We start from the raw sequence: 22,645 nt of genomic DNA, 5'->3' as shown, positions 1-22,645 counted from the left end.
TATTATTTGTTTAATGAAATAAATGAAAGACAAGCTTAAAGGGCTTTTGCCTTGAAGAACAGAATGAAGCACCCAGTTAGGGAAGTTGTCATGATAGTGACTCCATGTTAAGAACAAGACATTGAGACTCACTGAGCACTAGCAAAGTACTTTTGATAGAAGGCATACATTTGCCTTGTATGTAGAGGAATACATACATTTGTATCTAAAATGTTACATTAAGTAAATTATATGAAGAATATAAAGCTACATTAAGAGAAAGAGATGCCAGCACATTGTCTTTTTATAAATGATTTTTATTAAATGAAATAATCTAGTGGTTTTATCTTTCAATTTCACTAGAACCAAAGCTTCCCAAGGATAGAAACCAGTGGATCTGTGACCCGGGGCCCCAGGTCAGAGACTAGCCAAACGTAGGCACAGTACTTAAAAAACTGTGGTATGAAGAAAGGGCCAGCACAGATGCAGAATTGTGCTATGTTCAGTTCTGTTCACAATTATTATAAAACAATTCATCCATCCCATCTGCTCTCCCACACTCCAGATGCAAGAAATCAGCGGTGTGTGACAGACCAAATAGAACTCAATCTATGCAAGCTCTGTCCACTTGAGCTTTGTCCTTTAGAGAAATTTGTCTAGATCCTCAGACAGTTCTTCATTCTCTAGTATCAGGTTTGCTGTAAACTCAAGGCCTGGCACAGAGGGATCCAGGAGGTATGAGTGAATCAGTCACAACAGCTCTAGTACCACACATCAATATATCCTGCAGAACTTTATTCTTCCCAGAGAAATGTTGTAGTGGTTAGACAAGAAACCATGGTTTTCCCCCTCACTTGCTCCGGTTAGTGCAGGCTCTGGCTCAGATACTGCAGAAACATGTTGGCCAGTTGAGGCAGGTTCTCATTGTTGGGATGCATTTTGGTGTAGGAAATAAACTGACGACGGAGGCGACTCAGTTCTGCCATGGTCAAAGGCCTGGTAAACTGCAGGTGCTCTGTGGTGCCAGGAAGCTTTAGCAAGTCTCCGGGGACTGCACTCTTCTGCGCTTCCATCAGTCCTGCCAGCACCTGGCTGGTGACCTGGTCCAACTGGTGCAGAAAGCTGCTGGAGGCAAGTGGTTGGGACTGTGTAGACTGATGGGGTGGAGGGGCCCGGTTCTCAAATAGGGCAGCTCTGATCTCTGCCAGGGGCAACGGTTCATCTAAGCCCACCAAAGTGAACAGGGGTCGGTCCCAGCGGTTCCGAGAGTCGGGAGCTTCGAAGCGCAGCGCTAGGGCCTCCAAAAGTTCGGGAGGGTAAAAAGCACCAGACACATGCTCGGCATATTCCGAAGCCACGAGAGCTGGAAAATCTGCCGCCCTGGTTTCCTTTTCCTCGGATTCCGTAGGTACTTCTGCCCGGGCTCGTCTATTTACTACAGAGGCCGCTGCCTGTGGTTCCCCGAGGATATCGGTGCCCACCACCAGAGGTCTCCCTCCCTCCTCAGCTCGCGATCTCCAACTCACACTGACATTCGGATTCGGATTCTCCACGGCGCCTGCCACCTGCAGTCCCCCGCTCAGACTGCCTGGTCGAACGCAGTAGACGAGGCAGAGAGGAGTGCGCGCTGCCCGCGCCAAGCAGTACAGCTCGTAACGGAAGCCCTTGATGTAGTTCAGCGAGTCGAGGATGACCACGTCCTGGCGACTCAGGCGCCGCTCCACAGCCGCGCGCAGGGCCCCACGCAAGGCCTTCTCACGAGCTGAATCGCCATACACTGTTGCGTCCTCCGCGCCCAGCACCGCCGCATCGTCCACCACATGCACCACGCGGCCCTCACCCGCCAGGGCAGCGCGGAGCTCCTCCACGCGCCGGCTCTTGCCACTGTACGGCAGCCCGCAAAACACCACCAGCGGCATCCTTCCAGGGCGCGGCCATGTGCAGATGCGCGGCGTCAACTTCCGGGTTGCCGGCAGCTCTGACGCAAACCGGAAATGAAAGCGGTACTTCCGGTATCTCTTTACTCTTACAGGACCCCTTGTTGCCATGGAAACAGGCGCTCCAGGCCAACTAGAACCAGGTCCTGCTCTCTGCAAAAGGAGCTGGACCTTAGAATGGCATCAGTTATCTATGTAAAATGTTTTAGGTCTCGAGAATGTGACCTCCAGATGCCCAATGACTGTGTCCATAAATTTACAGTGGGGGCCTTAAACAGCATTCAATATTGCTCAGACATCAATGCAAAGAAATAGAGGAAAACAATAGAATGGGAAAGACTAGAGATCTCTTCAAGAAAATTAGAGATACCAAGGGAACATTTCATGCAAAGATGGACTCAATACAGGACAGAAATGGTATGGCCCTGACAGAAGCAGAAGATATTAAGAAAAGATGGCAAGAATACACAGAAGAACTGTACAAAAAAGATCTTCACGACCCAGATAACCACGATGGTGTGATCACTCACCTAGAGCAGATATCCTGGAATGTGAAGTCAAGTAGGCCTTAGGAAGCATCACTACGAACAAAGCTAGTGGAGGTGATGCAATTCCAGTTGAGCTATTTCAAATCCTAAAAGATGCTGCTGTAAAGTGCTGCACTCAATATGTCAGCAAATTTGGAAAACTCAGCAGTGGCCACAGGACTGGAAAAGGTCCATTTTCATTCCAATCTCAAAGAAAGGCAATGCCAAAGAATGCTCAAACTACCACACAATTGCACTCATCTCACATGCTAGTAAAGTAATGCTCAAAATTCTCCAAGCCAGGCTTCAACAGTATGTGAACCATGTACTTCCAGATGTTCAAGCTGGTTTTAGAAAAGGCAGAGGAACCAGAGATCAAATTGTCAACATCTGCTGGATCATCAAAAAAGCAAAGAGAGTTCCAGAAAAACATCTGCTTCTGCTTCATTGACTATGCCAAAGCCTTTGACTGTGTGGATAACAATAAACTGTGGAAAATTCTGAAAGAGATGGGAATACCAGACCACCTGACCTGCCTCTTGAGAAACCTGTATGCAGGTCAGGAAGCAACAGTTAGAACTGGACATGGAACAACAGACTGGCTCCAAGTAGGAAAAGGAGTATGTCAAGGCTGTATATTATCACCCTGCTTATTTAACTCCTATGCAGAGTACATCATGAAAAATGATGGGCTGGAGGAAGCACAAGCTGGAATCAAGATTGCCGGGAAAAATATCAATAACCTCAGATATGCAGATGACACCACCCTTATGGCAGAAAGTGAAGAGGAACTAAAAAGCCTCTTGATGAAAATGAAAGAGGAGAGTGAAAAAGTTAGCTTAAAGCTCAACATTCAGAAAACTAAGATCATGGCATCTGGTCCCATCACTTCATGGCAAATAGATGGGGAAACAGTGGGAACAGTGTCAGACTATTTTTGGGGGCTCCATACTCACTGCAGATGGTGACTGCAGCCATGAAATTAAAAGACACTTTTTCCTTGGAAGAAAAGCTATGACCAACCTAGACAGCATATTAAAAAGCAGAGACATTACTTTGCCAACAAAGGTCCGTCTAGTCAAGGCTATGGTTTTTCCAGTGGTCATGTATGGATGTGAGAGTTGGACTATAAAGAAAGCTGAGCACTGAAGAATTGATCCTTTTGAACTGTGGTGTTGGAGAAGACTCTTGAGAGTCCATTAGACTGCACGGAGATCCAACTAGTCCATCCTAAAGGAAATCAGTCCTGAATAATCATTGGAAGGTCTGATGCTTAAGCTGAAACTCCAATACTCTGGCCACCTGATGCGAAGAACAAACTCATTAGAAAAGACCCTGATGCTGGGAAAGAGTGAAGGTGGGAAGAGAAGGGGATGACACAGGATGAGATGGCTGGATGGCATCACTGACCGGATGGACATGAGTTTGAATAGGCTCCAGGAGTTGGCGATGGATTGGGAAGCCTGGTGTGCTACAGTCCATGGGGTCACAAAGAGTTGGGCACAACTGAGCAACTGAACTGAACTGACTGCAAAACAATCAACATTATATTTAGTGTATAGAGGACAATTCACAAATACTAGTTCCCCTTCATTCCTTATGGCCAGTGACATTCAGTAACTGTTTATTTATTCAATAACAATTTCAATCATTCAGTATCTTCACAAATAGGAATACAGAGATGAACATAGAAGTTTCCCCACAGGAGATCCAAGGGTCTGAATGGGAAAAGTCAGGCACCTACAAGCTGAATAATACACATGCTATTGGATAGAGGTAGGCTGGGTTGTAAAAGTACAGAAGAAAAAAACATACTGCCCCCCAAAATTACTGAAGACTTTTAGAAGTAGTCATTTGATTTAGAACTTGAAAAACGAATAGGAATTTTTCTCCTTGGTAAGGATACCAGATAAAATATAGGATGCCTAGGGCTTCTTTGGCAGCCCAGTGGTTAAGACTCTGAACTTCCACTGCAGAGGGCATGGGTTTGATCCTGGTCAGGGTGCAAGATGTGGCATATATATACACACACATATGTCACATGTATATACATATATATACACACACAAATATATCATATGTATATACACACACAGAGAAGATGCCTAATTAAGTCTGAATTTCAGATAATTAATACATATTGTTTTTAAAATAAGTATGTCTCAAATATTACTTGGAGCATATTTAAAATTACTTATTGTTGGGAATTTGCTGTTATGACTCAGGGAACTCAAACTGGGGCTCTGTAACAAACCTAGAGGAGTGGAAAAGGGTGGAAGGTGGGAGGAAGATCAAGAGGGAGAGGACATATGTACACCTATGTCGAATTCATGCTGATGTATGGCAGAAATCAAACCAATATTGTAAAGCAATTATCCTTCAATTAAAAATAAATTTTAAAATAAATGAATAAAATTACTTTTTATCTGAAATTCAAATTTAACTGGGCATCCTTTAAAATTTTTTTTTTATTGAAGTATAGTTGCTTTACAATGTTGTATTAGTTTCCACTGTATAGCAAAGTGAATCACCTGTAGATATACATACACCCCCTCATTGTTGGATTTCCTTCCCATTTAGGTCACCACAGAGCACTCAGTAGCGTTTCCTAAATTAGACAGTAGGTTCTCATTAGTTATCTATTTTATAAATAGTATCAATAATGTATTTATGTCAACCTCAATCTCCCAATTCATCCCACCACTCCTCATCCCCTTGGTGTTCATAAGATTATAGTCATCCTCCATTTGTACTTGCTAAATTTGGCAACCCCACCTCTGCAGAAGACATGAGTCTCAGAGCCATGAAGCTACAGGATCTGTTCTAGCAAAAGCAAGCATTATCATTTGGTAGGTGCAGAAGTATGAGTGTTTCTATGCAAGGATGTGTGTGTATAAAGTAAGTGCAAACATACTGGATTTTTGTATCTCTCCAGTACAGTATAGCAGAGAATGTGCATTTCCTCCTCCATTTGTATGTTTCCTGTGCATAGACTACACATACTTGGAACTTAAGACTATTCAACTGAGACTATAAGGCAGTATGTTTTACTGGCTGAGTGTAGGATTTGAAGTGTCTGGGTACAGATCTTGGCTCTACCACTTAACTAGCTATATGATTATGTAACTGCTCTGTGCCTTAGTTTGCTCATCTATAAAATGAAGATAACAACAGTACCAACCTCAGAAGAGTTGTTTTTAGAATTAAATGAGTTAATTCACATAATAAATGTCTGGTGCATAGCAAGCACTTAAAAATGTTAGCTAGTATCACTACTTTTGTTGTTGTTATGCAACTACTCCACTGCTTTGCCTTGGCATAACCCTTCACCTGAAATTAATGGTAAGTTGATGGCTGGAAAGTATTATAGATAAGCAAAACCATATCTTGTACCTGGCAGCTGCTTCCTTCTTCCCATCTTCTAGGGTCCTCCAATGAATGTGATCTCCAAAACCTGGAAGGAAAGAGCCTCATAAATATTCACATGTGAACAAAGGGCAAAGACCCATGAAAGAAATGTAGCATATTCACAAGATACTCATTAAAAAAGGCTTTCCTTTGTCAAGAGCATGGTGTTCAAGTCTCAACTCCACCGCTTTCTAGGTGTATAGAACCATGGACAGTCCCATACCTCAAGTCTCAGTTTTCATACCTGCAAAATGGAGATAACGTCACCTAATTCAGTTTTTAAGGAGATTAAATTATTAATGGCTATGAAAAGCTTTGTAAACTAACAGAGTATGCAAATAATACTATAAGAAGGAATGAGAATTTTCCACAGTTATCATAAAGCAGGCCCTAAAATCATTGCTAGTTGGAGTCAACACAGCAGTATAGCTTAAAGAGTCAGAAAGACATTAAATGTGTGAATTTTGTAAATGAAGTAAGTTCTTGGAAGTCCCAATTTCTTCATCTATAAAATCAAGAATAATACCCATACCTCCAAGTGGTGGTGTAAGGATTTTAAGACATTATATTTTGAGACAATATAAAGTTATTCTTGTTGTTATTCCCCACACTTCAGCTAGAGTGATCTTTTAAAATCACATCTTTGCTTGGCAAAATATCTCTCAGAGGCGTTTCAAAGCCCTAAAAAGGAAGGTCAAACTCTTATAGCAGGGTTTCTGAAGCAGAAGATGGCTCCTACTCACCTCTCGAGGCTCACTTTCCACACTTTTCTTAAAATCTTACACAAAAAACTAATTTTCAGGAGCAGTTCTCTCAGGATTACTTGAGATGCTGTCTCCCAGGCTTGAAGTCCTAAAAATTCCCACTATATAAAACATAACTCTCAAAAAAAAAAAAAAAAACTAATTTTCATTTCCTTAAACACAATATGCACTCTCTCTCCCTTTCAGCCTTCATAATCACTGCTTCCCTTGCCTTTCCTCCCATTGTCACCTCCAATTCATTCTTCAGGTATGAAAGGAGAAGGCATTCCTTCTGGGAAACCTTCTCTGACTCCCCAAGCACTCTATTCTTGCCCCATCACAGCACTTCCCAGGCTGAATTGTAAATGTTTATGTGCGTCTGCCTCCTGGGCTGGGACCGTATCTGTCTTAGTCCCTCCTGTTTCCCTAGCATTTTGCACTACACAGGGCTTCCCTGGGGACTCAGACAGTAAAGAATCTGCCTGCAATGCAGGAGCCCTGTGTTCGATCCCTGTGGGAAAGATTCCCTAGAGTAGGAAAGGTCAGCCCACTCCAGTGTTCTTGCCAGTAGACTCTCATGGACAGAGGAGCCTGGCAAGTTACAGTCCATGGGGTCACAAAGAGTTGGACGTAACTAAGCGACTAACATTTTCATTTTTCATGGCTATAGTAAGTGCTCCACAAAATATTTATTGAGCAAATGAATACTGTTTAGGCCATCTCACATAAATGACTTAATTTTGCATCTTGAAAATGGTGACCCTAACAATGCTAGCTGTTATTTATTGACCAATTTACACATGTCCTGCACAGCACACGTTATCTTATTTATTTTATTTTTTATTTTTTTATGTTATCTTATTTAAATTTATTCTTAACAATAACCCTTACACTGAACCTCTCTATATTTCCATTAAAATAGACATAATAATAGCTGTATCTTGCCTTTCCAACCCTGGCCGGCACGATGGCTCCTGCATAGAAGGATGGTGAGAAGGGCTGGGCCACTATCAACGGAGGTGGTAACTAGAGAATACACTATGAACATTCACAAGCATCCATGGAGTGGGTTTCAGGAAGCATGTCCCTCAGGCACTCAAAAGAAAGCTGGAAATTCGCCATGAAGGAGATGGGAACTCCAGATGTATGCATTGACACTAGGCTCAACAAAGTTGTCTGGGCCAAAAGAATAAGTAATGTCCCATACTGTACCCATGTGCCCACCTGCACAGGGTTGTCCAGGAAATGTAATGAAGATGAAGATTCACCAAACAAGCTCTATATGTTGTTTACCTATGTACCTGTCACCACTTTCAAAGATCTACAAACAGTTAATGTGGATGAGAACTAACTGCTAATGGTTCTATAAAGTTATAGAACCTCAAAAACAAAACAAAAAACCAATAGAAAACCTGTATCTCATAAGATTGTTGTTGGACATTAAATCACACATTTTATATATATATATATATATATATATATATATATATATATATATATATAATCTTAACACAGTGCTTAGCAGATTGAAAATGATCAGTAAATAGCACCTTTTGTCATTCTTTACAGTTGAGACTTTTGAGACTCAGAATACACAGCCTATCAGTTCAGTTCAGTTCAGTCGCTCAGTCATGTCCGACTCTTTGCGACCCCATGAATAGCAGCACGCCAGGCCTCCCTGTCCATCACAAACTCCCAGAGTCTACCCAAACCCATGTCCATTGAGTCGGTGATGTCATCCAGCCATCTCATCCTCTGTCGTCCCCTTCTCCTCCTGCCCTCAATCCCTCCCAGCATCAGGGTCTTTTCCAATGAGTCAACTCTTCGCATGAGGTGGCCAAAGTACTGGAGTTTCAGCTTCAGCATCAGTCCTTCCAATGAACACCCAGGACTGATCTCCTTTAGGATGGACTGGTTGGATCTCCTTGCAGTCCAAGGGACTCTCAAGAGTCTTCTCCAACACCACAGTTCAAAAGCATCAATTTTTTGGCCTACACCAGGTCACATAACTGATAAATGGCCAAGTAGGGGTTTTAAGTTCAATTTTATGACTTTTGGTACTATACATACTGTTCTTGAGGCCTTTCTTTCCCAGAAATTTCCATCAGCTTAGCATAGGGAAATAAACAGCTTATCCAGATTAGCACTGAGAGGCAGTATCCAAACTAACCATCACTTTTCATTCCAAACAGCAAGAGCTACTGGCCAAGGGAAAATGTGTCACTTGCCTACAGCCCAAAGTCTAATCCTAGAGAGAGAGTGACCAAGTGACAGTGAAACTGGGAAGATGCCCAGGAGAACTGGAAGGCGCCTTACTATGACCATCATCATTCTACCCGTCAAAACCTAAACTCAGGCAACAGAACACTGCTCAGGAGAGATGCCTGACTAGACAGTCTGGATGGATATCCACCTACAAAACAATGAAATCCTACATAAAACAGACTTTCCAAAAGGCACTCACTGGGCTCAAAGTAATAGACACAAACACAAAATAAGCTTAAATCAGACAAGGAACAATGAGCAACAAGCAAAAGACAAGGCTAACCTGAAAGCAAATGTCCATCATCATGTGGCAAGATGGAGGAGATGAATCTGAGACTCCATTTTAACCCAGCTGTCAAAAGCAACTAGAGTGATTCCAGGGCAGTAATTAGTAGCCCCTGGTTTCCAGATGAATCAAATGCCAAACCTTCCTAGAGGAAAGCATTACTAATGTTAGGCCTCCAGGATAATTTATACAAATAACCATTATGAGCTCACAATCATAGATCACGAAACCTGTAAGCAAAGAAGTCACCACAAGTAAGAGTCAGCAGAAGCAACAAATAGATAAGAGGACTTCCGATATTAGAACGATCAGGCATAGGATACAAAAATAACTACTATACAAACATTTAAAGAAATAACATATGGCAAGACAAAAATATGCATATAACAAAACACAAAATAGGCAAAACTGTAAAGGCACCAAATAGAATTTTTTTTAACTAACGTGATTTTTGAAATACAAAATCAATGAATATTCAGTGATAGACAGAAATGAGTCATTAAGCCATAAAAAGACAAAAAAGAGCCGACTTCCCTGATGGTTCACACGGTAAAGTGTCTGCCTACAATGCGGGAGACTCGGGTTCGATCCCTGGGTTGGGAAGATCTCCTGGAGAAGGAAACGGCAACCCACTCCAGTGTTCTTGCCTAGAAAATCCCATGGACGGAGAAGCCTGGTAGGCTACAGTCCATGGGGTCGCAAAGAGTCAGACATGACTGAGAGACTCCACTTTCAAAGTGCATACTGGTAAGTGAAAAATGCCAATCTAAAAAGGCTACATAATGTAGGATTCCAATTATATATGACTGGTGTCTGGAAAAGGCAAAACTATGGAGAGAGTAAAAGACCACACTAATGCAGGGGAAACTGGGATAGGGAAAGGTGAAGTGGTAAGGGTTCACATGGGAACTCTGCATTTTCTGCTCAATTTTTCTACAGATCTTAAATTGTTCAAAAATAAACTCTACTAATTAAAAAACAATTCAATGGATAGGTTAAAATAGCAAATTAGAGACAGGTGGAAAAGTGGATCAGACGTTACCCAGAATATAGCACAGAGGTAAGAGAGAAAATGTAAAATAAATAGACAGTAGATTAAGAAAAGATCAGTATATATAAAATTGGAGTCTCAGAATGCAAAGTTGAAGGAAAAAAACTTATCTGAAGAGATAATATACTGGAGTGGGAACTGGATGCCTGAAAAACAAGAGTGGAAGGAAAAATATACCTCTTAGAAGTATTAAACCATGATAATGTATCATATCTACTTAAAAACACATTTGCATTTTTTAGAAAGAAAAAAGATGAATGATAGCATTTTTAAGAACCAAGATAAAACATGAACCTGCATGGCTGATTCATATCAATGTATTACAAAACCCACTGAAAAAAAAAAAAAAAAGAAAATCTAGGTCAACAAAAAAAATAAATAAATAAAGGCTCATTTGTTCAGAGGAAAAAAAAAAAAAAAAAAAACATGAACCTGCAGATAGTAAGAAGCACAATGTATAACTGACAAATTACAAAAACAAAACACACACATATAAATTGTAGTGAAACTGCAGAACAACAAAATATTAAGATCTTAAAAACATTTCAAAGAGAAATGACGTATTTCCATTAAAAGATCAACAATTTGACAGTAACAAATTGGAAATCAGAAGATGGCAAAACATCACTTTCAACATGCTGGAAGACAATATCTCTAAATTTAGAATTATGTACCTAGCAAAACTATCTTTCAAGAACAAGGGCAAAATAGACATTTTTAGATAAACTGAGGTATTTTTCTACCATCAGGTAGTCACCACTCATTATTTCAGTAAGTATTTATTGAGCAGTATTATGCAGTGGTTAAGAGCATGGACTATGGACCTAGACTCTCTGGTTTTGATTCCTCTAGTTCTGTAGCTAACTAGCTGTGTGATTTTGGGCAAGTTACTTAAACCCAATTTCTTCGGCTGTAAATGACAGTAACAATAGCACCTACCTAGTTGGGCTGCTTTGAGGATTAAATATATCAATACATTAAAGATCTTAAAACACACAAAAGACCTTGAATTGCCAAAACAATCTTGAGAAAAAGGAACAACGCTAGAGGCATCCTGTTCTCTGACTTCAGACTATACTACAAAGCTACAATCATAAGAACAGCACAATAATGGCACAAAAACAGATACACAGATCAATGGAACAGAATAGAAAGCCCAGAAATAAACCCACATTCTTATTCAATTAATCTATGACAAAGGAGGCAAAGTATACAAAAAAGAAAAGACAGTTTCTTCAATAAGTAGTATGAGGACAACTGGACAGTTACATGCAAAAGAATGAAATTACAACATTTTCTCATACTACATACAAAATTAACTTCAAAAGGGATTAAAGACTTAAATAATAGACCTGAAACCAGAAAACTCCTAGAAGACAGCATAGTCAGAACACCTTTGACACAAATCACAGCAATATTGTTTTGTATCTGTCTCCTAAGGTGAAAGGAACAAAAGCAAAAAGAAATAAATGATACCTAATTAAACTTAAATGCTTTTGCACAGGAAAGGAAACCACAGACAAAACAATAAGACCTCCTACTGAAAGGGGAAAAAAATGTTTGCAAATGATATCACCAATAAGAGGGTTAACAACCAAAAATACACAAACAGCTCATACAGTTCAATATCAAAAAACCAAACAACCCAATCAAAAAGTGGACACAAATATTTTTGCTAAGAAAACAATAGAAATTACCAACTGGCATATGAAAAAATACTCAAAATCAATAGAATGCAAATCAGAGCCACAATGAGATATCACCCCATACCTTTCAAAATGGCTATCTTGAAAAAGACAAGAAATAATAGATATTAGAGAATAGGTGGAGAAAAGGAAACCCTTGCACACTGTTAGTGGGGATATAAATTGGCACAGTCACTGTGGAACATAGCTTGGAGGTCCCTTAAAAAACTAAAAATAGAACTACTATATGATAGCAGTTTCACTCGGGAATATACATCTGGAAAAAACTGAAAACTAATTTGAAAAGATACACATACCCCAATGTACACAGCAGCTTCCCAAGTAGTGCCCGTGGTAAAGTGGTAAAGTGGTGTCTCCTACATTACTATACCTGCAATGTAGGAGACATAAGAAACACTGGGTAAGGAAGATTCCATGGAGGGGGAAATGGCAACCCACTCTAGTATTCTTGCCTGGGAAATCCCATGGACAGAGGAGCCTGGTGGGCTACAGTATGTGGGGTCACAAAGAGTTGGACATGACTGAAGCGACTTAGCATGCACTCAGTGTTGACAGCAGCATTACTTACAATAGCTATGATATGAAAATAACCTAAGTATCTATCAACAGATAAGTGGATAAAGAAGATGGGTATATATAGGGGAATCTGTTGGCAGTCCAGTGGTTAGGACTTGGCACTTTCACATGTGGTGGCCCGGGTTCAATCCCTGGTCAGGGAACTAAGATTCACAAGCCACATAGTGTGGCAAAAAAACCCAAAATGGTGTGTATATACATATATACAAAGGAATATTCCTCAGTCATAAAAAAGAATGAAATTTTGAAATTTGCACCAATATGGATGGACCTGAAGGATATCAAGCTAAGTGAAATAAGTCAAAGACAAATACTATGTTTTCATTCATACATGGAATATAAAAACTAAAAGAAATGAATGAACATAACAACAACAACAAAGAATTTAGAACAGTGTCTGGGGCTGAAGATTTGCTACAAATATTTACTATTAACATACCAAGCAATATTTTAAGCACTTCACCAATATAGATCCTCATAATAGCCCTAGAGATAGGTACTCACTAACCCCATTTTATAGATGAGAAAACTGAGGCAAAAAGTTTACATAACTTTCCCAAGTTCACGCAGCTAATGAGTATCAGATTTGGAATATGAACCTATGCGCTTAGGGTCCAGACTCCTTGCTCGAAAGCACTAAACAATGCTGTCCTTCAAAGTAGGAGGTAAGGACAAAAAGGCAAGGGAAGGAGCAGGCAATACAGGACCTGATAGGCTACTATAAAGACTCTGGCTTCTATAAACTTTTGGAGGGTTTTGAGCATAGTAACATGATGTGATTTGTAATTTAACAAAACTGCTCTGGTTTCTGTGCTGAAAACAGAATATAGCGGGTGTTACCTGTTGAACTGTGTGTCTCTAATCCCCAGTGCCTCAGATTGTGACCTAATATGGAAACAGGGTCTTTACAGAGGTAATCAAGTTAAAATGAGGTCATCACGGTGGGGCCTAATCCAATATGACTGCTGTCCATATTAAAAAAAGGGAAAGTGGACACAAACATATACACAGGGAGAACACAGCCATCTCTAAGAGGCCTGGTACAGATCCTTCTCTCAGCCTTCAGGAGGAACCAATACTGCCAAAACCTTGATTTCAAACTCCTAGTCTCTAGAACTATGAGACAACAAATTTCTGTTGTTTAAGTCACTCATAGCTTGTGTTACTTTGTTATTGCAGCCCTAGTAAACTAATACAGAAAAGGCAAAAGAGACTAGGAAAGTGGTTATTGCAATAATTCAGGCATGTGATAACAGTGGTTTGGACTAGCTGTGACGGTAGAGGAAGCAGATACTATCAGATTCTGGACATATTTTGAAGGTAAAGTCGAAAGGGTTTTGTCCTTGATATAGGGTGAGAGAAGTTAATGATGACTCTTAAGGTTTTTTGGCCTGAGCAACTAGAAGAATGGAGTTCTCATTAATAGAGATGGGGAAGAGAGTAGGTGGAATGAGTTTTTGAAAGAAACATTAAAGTGCCTGGATATGGATACGCTCATCTTGAGATGCTTGAAGTGAAGTGAAGTCGCTCAGTCCTGACTCTTCGTGACCCCACACATTATAGCTTAACCAAGCTCCTCTGTCCATGGGATTTTCCAGGCAAGAGTACTGGAGTGGGTTGCCATTTCCTTCTCCAGAGGATCTTCCGGTTAGGAAGGGTTCAAACCCAGGTCTCCCGCATTGTAGGCAGACACTTTACTGTCTGAGCTACCAGGGAAGTCCAACTTGAGATGCTTACTAGACATCAAAACAGAGATGCTGAATAAGCAACTAAATATCTGAGCCTGGAATTCAAGGGTTAGTTATCAGCATGCAGAAGTTATTTAAAGCTTAACAGTGAATAGGATCACCAAGGGAGTGAGTGTAGATAAAGAGGGAGTTCAGGAACCCTGGAGCACTACCAGATAAGGGAGATAAAGAACCAACCAAAAAAAAAAAAGAACCAACCAAAGACCAGCTGGTGACAAAGAACTGCCACCACCAGCACATGGAATTCCAGAAGTGTTTCCAGGATGTTTTAAGAAGGAAGGATGATCCACTGATTCCAATGCTCCTACTAAATCAGAGACTTCTGGATTTAGCAAGTGGAGAACAATGCAGACCTTGACAAGCCCAGTTTCAGTAGGAGTGAGAATGAAAAGATGATTAGAGCAAGATCAAGACAGCTCAGGGGAAGAATTAGGGAAGAAGCACACACAACTCTCTCAAAGAATTTTGCTGTGCAGGGGCAATTGCTAGAGGGTGCTGTGAGTCCATGAAGGGTTTGTATTCAATATGGAGGAAAGGATGGGATGTTGAAAGCTGATTGAAATGACATAATAAAGGTAGGAAAATTGAGGATACAGGACTAAAAGGGAGAGTCAAAAATATCGAGTAGATGAAAGGAGATGGGATTTCCTACTCAAGTAAAAGGACTAGCCTTTGCTAGGAGCACTATCTAGTAAAGACAGAAAAGGAAGAACATATGGACACTGGTGCTAGAAAGTGGGTAAAATCAGTAAAATCGTGGTGACAATTTTTGACAGATCTCTTCCAAGTCCTTCAACCTTCTGTTAAACAGGAAGCATGGTGACTGGCTGAAAGCAAGGATTGTGGAGAAAGTACTACTTTTGAAGAGACAAAAGTAAATATGAGATAGTCCTCTAGGAAAGAACCAGAGAAACTAAAAGGATACTAAAGGGCAAGTTTCAGGAAAGAAGTGATTCCATAATAAAGCCTACCTACAAGGAACAGTGAGCAAATTAACTGGTAAACATGTAGATAGATCTAAATACATTTGTATAAAAATTTTAATGCTCAATTTATAGTTAAAAAAAGAGAGAGAGAACTAAAGTATTGGACAACATAGCTTATAAAGAAAGAGGAAGTGACTGAAATTAGAATGCTCTAAGGCCCACTAACCATTGGGGGGGGTTAAGATATTAATGTTAGATTTTGTTGTTAAATATGTGAGTAAAATTCCAGAAGTAACCACTAAAAGAAAAGGGTGCCAACTTCCAAACTAAATAAAGGCAATAAAGCAATACAAGAACCAGCAAATATTCAACCCCCAAAGAAAGGGAGAAAAAGAATAGAAAAAAACAGTAGCAATAGAAAATTGGATGAGAGAAATAAGACCAGCTCTGTCAATAATCACTACAAATATAAGTGAACAAAACTTGCCAGGTAAAGTTAAAGAAAGAAATTGTCAGATTTTGGTTTAAAAAAAAATCCTCTATGATGTTTACAAGAGCACCTAAAACGGAAGGACTTGTAAAAGTCAAAAGTAAAATGACTGAAAACTACATCCCAGACAAATGAAAACTAAGTCCCAGACAGACATCAGGCAAAACAAAATTAGGCAAGCTAGATTACTATCAAGCAAAATAAAATTTCTCCATAAACATGGACTACTCAGAAGCTAGCTGACAAAGCATACAGTCATAGGTTATAGCTAAGAGAGACCCCAGGGTGGTGGGTCTTCCCTGGAGGCTCAGATGGTGAAGAATCTGCCTGCAATGCAGGAGACCCGAGTTTAATCCCTGGGTTGGGAAGGCCTCTGGAGAAGGAAATGGCAACCCACTCCAGTATTCTTGCCTGGAGAATTCCATAGATAAAGGAGCCTGGCATGCTACAGTCCATGGGGTTGCAAGAGTTGGACACAACTTAGTGATTAAACCAAGGGCAGCGCTGTTTGATCTTTCTCCAATGATGGAAATTTCTATATCTGCATTGTTCAATATGGTAGCTACAAACTGTTGAGTACCTGAAACATGGCTAATGCAACACAGAAGCTGGACTTTTTAAGTTTAATTTTAATTAATTTAAAATTTGAGTGGTAAGGGCCTAGCCTTATTTCATTGGACAGCACAAAGTTGCAGATCAGTCCAATCCTCTCACATTACAAAGGCCTGGAAAAGTGAAGAGGCTACCAGAGACCACAAAGGAAGCCACAACCAAAATTTACTCTGATTCATAATTAAAATGCTTTCCCAGAGCCCAACACTTCCCTGGCTGCCTTAGTGCACCGTTCCCAAGCGTAATTCTAGAGGTGTAATTTGAAACAGCTCACTATGTGTAAAAAATTTCTTTGAAAATTCATATTAAAAAGTATATTGGAATTTTTCATAAGTAATAATCACCACCATCATGTTTTGAGTGCTTACTTTATGAAATAATGATAATAATATGTTGTGTGTTAGCTGCTCAGTTGATTCTAACTCTTTGTGGCCCCATGGACTATAGCCTGCCAGGCTCCTCTGTCCATGGAATTCTCAGGCAAGAATTCTGGAGTGGGTAGGCATTCCCTTTTCCAGAGGATCTTCCCGATGCAGGAATTGAGCCTAGGTCTCCTGCATTGCAGGTCAATTCCTTACCTTCTGAATAATAGGGAAGCCCCGATTATGATAATATAATACTAGTAATGACTAACACTTATGTGGCATTTACTATATGCCTGGCATTGTTTTTCATGCTTTTACATGTATTAAATTATCTAATCCTTACACTTATGAGGTAGAAACTCAATTGTCTTCATTTTACAGACAAGGAAGGTGAAGTGAAATAGCTTGCTAGTAAATGCCATAGCTGGGATTAGAACCCACGTGGTGGAGTTCCAGAGTCTGTAGTTTACTCACCATGCTTCACTAACTCTCCCGCAAAGATAAACATGAATAAATGAATAAAGGAACGTGGCTTTCCCAAAGCAGAAGGAAAACACAGACTTCAGGTCTGGAAAACCTGGGTCCTTATGTTTCCCTTCAAAAATAACTTGAAAACTTGAAAAGGCACAGTGCTTACCTTGTTGCTATACCTACTCCCTGACACCACCCACACTCATACCCATGCCAGCATGGAACATCTGAAGACAGTCCAACTTCCTCAAGTATCACCTGCACAGCCACTTTATTTATGCCAGTTATCTACAGAGTGAGCTGGAAGTTCCCACATTAGCAGCTCCTTCCCTAACACATTAATTTAAAAGGTGGGCGAGGAAGGAAAGTGACTGTTTCCAAACACAGGATTTACATCAGAATTCCCAAGCCCTTCAGGATAAAACTGTTTCCCTGAGGGTAAGCTAAGGACATCAGAAAAGTATTACCCACCCTTTCGCAGCTGACAGAACAAAAGGTTAAGTGTCAGAACTGGCAGCCAAGCCTCTGAAACAGGAACGCTGTACCTGAGAGGTAGAATAACACCATGGCTAAATAAAGTCTGTATGCATCAAACAAGTCCTAATTCAGCCACTTGCTGTTTTCATGTGTGTGAAATATGACTAACAAAAATATCTGTCTCTTAGGCTTGTTGTGAATGTGAATAGGACACAGTATGGAAGGTAAACACTCCATACGTGTCAATGCCAAACGGTCATTTCAGAGACTTGACAAAGTCATCCATTTCTGTTTCAGGCAGGAGAGTGCATGAACCACCCCCATTGATAACTTTCCCTTTTCTCCTTCAAAGGAGTCTCTGCACTCAGAGCAGGAGAGGTGTACTGTTGAGGACAAAAGCTCTGGAATCTGCATCTCAGCTGGTCCACTTACTAGCTATGTGACTCCTGCATCCCATTCTAGGCTCTTCATCTGTGTAATGGGTAATGTAATAGATAAATGATTACATCCTTTATCTACCTCAGTGGGTTATTATGAGGATTTAACCAGTCAATACATGAAAAATACACAGAATGGTTCTTGGAATATAGCAAAATGTACAGTAAATGTTAATCACTACACTTCTTCCCACAGGTGGTACGTTCCAAATGCTGGGCACACAGAGAACAAGATTATTTCAGAACTCTAAGATATTAGAGCTGGAAGGACTCTTAGGAATCATTTCTAGTCCAACTTTCTCATTTAATAAATGATCCCCAGGGAAGCCAAGAGCTGGCTATATAGCCTGACCAGGATTAAAATTCAGGCCTCCTGATTCCTATCCAGTGCTCACACCACATCACTGTACTTCCTCTCTGCAAACTATCAGGCCATCAATATGGAAAGAGTCAAATCTACTTAAACTTCTGGGAAGAAATCTTACTTATCACTGCTCTGGGTAGCACTTTTCTGGGAGGTGGAGTGGGTGAACTATAATCTGTTTTCCAAGAATCCATACCCAGGAGATACAAAAAAAAAAAAAAAAGTTTGATATCTTATTAATTCCTTTCAGGAACAAGTCAATATTTTTCCTTGGGTAAATATAGTAATAAGCATTAAATAAATACTTTCTAAGTTTGTGACACAGTATTAAATGCCTTTTGTTTTTTCATTTAATCCTCACAGCCCCTCCACCACCAAGTTGCCCTTGTATGTACTCCTACATTTACCTGCCATTTCCTTGCTGACAGTACATCACAGTGTACTGCTTATTTGTGCTGACAGTCTTCAGACTATGAGCTGAAAAAAAACAGGGACCCCAACGATCATGTGTACCATTCATTTCTTCTTTCAACAAATATTCCTGAGCATGAATAAGACAGAAATAGTCCTAACTTACTGGGTAGACCATACTTTCCAAAGATGATTGTAGTAATATCTCCCATTCCACAAGCTCTTTTTACAACGTGACCTCAACATTCCTCCTGTGGGGGATGGAAAGGAGGTAGTTAATGTCCCTTCCCCTTGAACTGGCCCATAGTGTACAGTGGAAGTGATGCTATATGACTTTCATGGCTAGATGACAAAAACGCCATGTACTTTCACCTTGTTCTCTTAGGGTGCTCACTCTTGGAATCCAGCTGTCATACGGTGAGGAAGCTCACACTAGCCCACGAAGACGATGCACGTGGAGAAGTAACCAGCTAAGCTGAGGCCCCAGACTCGGAACCAAGGGATACACAAGGGATACACTGTGCCTTGTTTGACTTTCTGGCCCACAGAATCGTGAGCATAATAGAATGATTTCTTCACACCACTTAATTTGGGGTGGTTTATTATGCAGCAATGGTAAATGGAACAACCACACAGAGCTTAACATCTAACAAGGAATACTGAATATGTGACTCCAAGGTATTGCCTACACCTAACACATGCTTTTGAACTGTGGTGTTGGAGAAAACTCTTGAGAGTCCCTTGGACTGCAAGGAGATCCAACCAGTCCATCCTAAAGGAGTTCAGTCCTGGGTGTTCATTGGAAGAACTGATGCTGAAGCTGAAACTCCAGTACTTTGGCCACCTCATGCGAAGAGGTGACTCATTGGAAAAGACCCTGATGCTGGGAGGGATTGGGGGCAGGAGGAGAAGGGGAGGACAGAGGATGAGATGGCTGGATGGCATCACCGACTCGATGGGCATGAGTTTGAGTAAACTCCGGGAGTTTGTGATGGACAGGGAGGCCTGGTGTGCTGTGATTCATGGGGTCGCAAAGAGTCGGACATGACTGAGCAACTGAACTGAACTGAACACAGTTAACTGGAATAATAACTGGGTAATTATTTGTTGCATGTGTGAGATAGCTGTTATGATGCCCCTTTGGCACATGAGGAATTGAGCTTTGAGAAGTTTTAGCAACTTGCCCTAGGTCTCTCAACTGGTTTGTGGCAGAGTAAATTAAAACTCAAATCTAAACCCACTCCTAATACTACACGCTAATGTCTCCTTCAGTACTTACAATTTTACATGAATTTTACAGTAATCTGCTTTAAAATGGGACTGTTAGTACTTAAAACATTTTGGCCCAACAGAATTCCCTGTGGTTTCATCACTGAGATGGAAACCCACATATCACCTTCTCAGAGAAGCCTCCCCTGACCTTCCTAGCTCAAGTAATGTCAGCTCCCTCATCCTTTCTCAGTCTTTCTACTCCATCAGTTTCCAGAACTCATCCCTAGCTGAAATTATCTTGTCTATTAATTTGTTCATGTACCTACTCTCTTGTCTCTCTGAATTGAACATAAACTTCATGAGAGCAGGAACCTTGTGTGTCCTGTCCATTCCTATATCCCTGGTGCCTAGGATCATGCCAGGAATATGGTAGGTAATCAAAAATTATTTACTGAATGAAGGCATGACTGCATTCAGGTGCACTGAATGTCCACCCAATCTCATCACCCACCAATAAATGTGCAAATAGGGAGGATAAAACACAATTTAGAACATCAGGGCTGCAGTAAAGACATTTCATAAAGTAAGGTCAGTACAAAAACAAAACAAAAGAAAAAAGGAAGGGAAAGGAAATACACACTACCACACAACCACCTAGAAAAAGCATAAACCCTGAGTTCCAATAAAGATGTAGACAATGGGATGGATGGAGTATGGGGGTCACACCTCTTGTTCTCCATTCATAACGACTGTCCCCTCACGCTTCAAAAAAATCAGTTTCTTCAGACACACACACTGAACCACACCAAGGACAATTTTTGATGACCGTCTAACATCAGACCTGTGACCCTTCATCCAGTCCTTCCTTTTGTATCAGTCACTGCTCCCTGGGATGCAGGTGCTGTTCCCTACAAGGTAAGGAGGCAGTAACCTAGCTCTTCAGGGAAGAGGTGAGGAGGGAAATCTTCAGACCCAGGGCAAAGGTCCAAATATGCAGGTCCCCAAAGGTCCTATTTCTCCCGGGAGGGAAGGTAACAGTGCCCGAGGACCTACGAGGTGTTAGGCAGTATGCTGCTCTCTTAAACATGTTTTTCGAAATATAAAAGCCATTTCTTATCCCAACCCAAGAATTTAGGGAGGCCTCAAGTAAAACTTCCCCATCTCAACATTCCCCAGACCACTACTCCTTACCCCAAACTCCAGGAGCAGTTGGAGAGGATATAAAGAAATCTAGCGTGGCCAAAGAGACAGAACGGGAAAGGAATCGTATTAGGACAAGAAGAGGGTTGTACTGGGCTAGGGCCCAGGATAAGTAAAGATAAAGAAAAGAATGCAGTCTGACCCTTTCCAAGCCCATTAGGTCCACCAGAAGAGGTGACGAGGAGCAGGAAACTGAAGCCCAGCAAACAGGTGGCCCCGAGACGAGGCCGCAGCTCCATCGTGGTAGGTGCGCGGAGCCACTGGGCTGAGCAGACGTAGAGCCGACGAAGTCCTAGAAGGTCCGAGCGGTTTCCCAAGTGCGGATCAGCCCAGCCGCTCGCGTTCCCAGATTTCTTTTTTTTTTTTTTTTCTCCCTAACCCTGAAGGAAGTGATGTTAGACGGATGTGGGTGGTGCCTCCCGGGTCCGGTTTGGAACGGAGTGAGACTTTAAAGGTGCAGATCACGTAGAAGGTTGCGGGAGTTGCTTTGGGGCGCTATTTGCTTCGCCCCGGGTTCTGAACTTTTAGTCCGAGGACCAAGAAAGAAAAGATGGGCCGACATAGTGGGGGTGGGGAGGAGGCTCGGGAGAACCGTTGCTGGTTAAGTTCCCCCCAAGCTAGCCCCTCCCCCTCAAGAACCACTGCACTTAATATTCACTACGCAAATTACTGATCGGTGAAGTCAGCCGCTCCCAACCGTGGGCCGGTTGCCCATTGGCTCCGGATACCCCTTTCCCCAACGCAAAAAAAGAAAAAAAAAAGGCAGACCACTGGACTTCATTCTCAGGTTACTGCTCAGGTCTGGCACAGGTCTGCCAAACCTGTTTTGCGGTGCATGGTCTCGTGCCTGCAAGAATGCCCCTGACTGCTAGAGAAGAAGCACTGGACTTTATTATCCCTTGTAACCTAAATTCTTCCTCTCAGGGATGATGCAACCAACTGACGCAAGCTCCGAGAAAACCATACTTGGAATCTCTCATTGCAAAACTGACATAGCTCTTCAGGGCGCCAGGTCATAATTCACTGCAGGTACTTAGAAGTGCAAAGCTTCTTTTTAAATCTACTTGTTTTTGTTGTTTTTAAACTGGGTTATTTGTTTTCCTCTCTGATGTATAGCAAGGTCCCGTCTCTCCTCCGGAATGGAGGCTAATTGAGTCCCCACACTAGTGAGTTCGCCCTAGTTAAGTTTGGCAGCGCGTGTGCGTACTTAATGCCTAGTGAAAAGACAACCGGCAAAAGGACAAACCTAAACAAAAATACACACCTCCCCTTTATCAGGTTCCCTACAAATTGCAGGCACGGACACAATGGAACTCCAGGCGGACTGCAAGCTCCAGAATGCAGCGCGGCCACCTGCACCTGCCGCGTTTCTATTGGGAGGCGCAGAGCGGCTTGGCCTTTGTAGTTCGTATATGCGCTCCCAGGATAGGCTGCTCTGGTGAGAGAGAGGCGGG

At 41.4% G+C, this 22,645-nt stretch overlaps 2 protein-coding genes and 1 pseudogene across 2 annotated transcripts in view; 1 reads left to right on the top strand and 2 right to left on the bottom strand.

Moving 5' to 3' along the window:
- The window catches only part of TXNDC12 (thioredoxin domain containing 12), a 30,812-nt gene extending 9,242 nt beyond the window's left edge, over nt 1-21,570 (bottom strand). The window contains exons 1-2 of the mRNA XM_061121902.1: nt 21,334-21,570; nt 5,837-5,897 (exon numbers count right to left, since the gene is read on the bottom strand). Coding sequence (XP_060977885.1) covers nt 5,837-5,897; nt 21,334-21,430 — 158 coding nt within the window. The 5' untranslated portion in view covers nt 21,431-21,570. The remainder of the gene's footprint in view (nt 1-5,836; nt 5,898-21,333) is intronic.
- KTI12 (KTI12 chromatin associated homolog) lies at nt 276-2,690 on the bottom strand. Its single transcript, XM_061121900.1, has one exon. The coding sequence runs from the start codon at nt 2,025-2,027 to the stop codon at nt 843-845; it is 1,185 nt and encodes a 394-aa protein (XP_060977883.1). The 5' UTR covers nt 2,028-2,690; the 3' UTR covers nt 276-842.
- Nucleotides 7,562-7,963, top strand: LOC133041360 (large ribosomal subunit protein eL31-like; annotated as a pseudogene).
- Nucleotides 21,571-22,645: the final 1,075 nt, after the last annotated feature.

Source organism: Dama dama, chromosome 20 (genome assembly GCF_033118175.1).
Source record: "Dama dama isolate Ldn47 chromosome 20, ASM3311817v1, whole genome shotgun sequence".
NCBI classification, from domain to species: Eukaryota; Metazoa; Chordata; class Mammalia; order Artiodactyla; family Cervidae; genus Dama; species Dama dama.
This window is presented reverse-complemented; position numbering and strand designations above follow the sequence as displayed.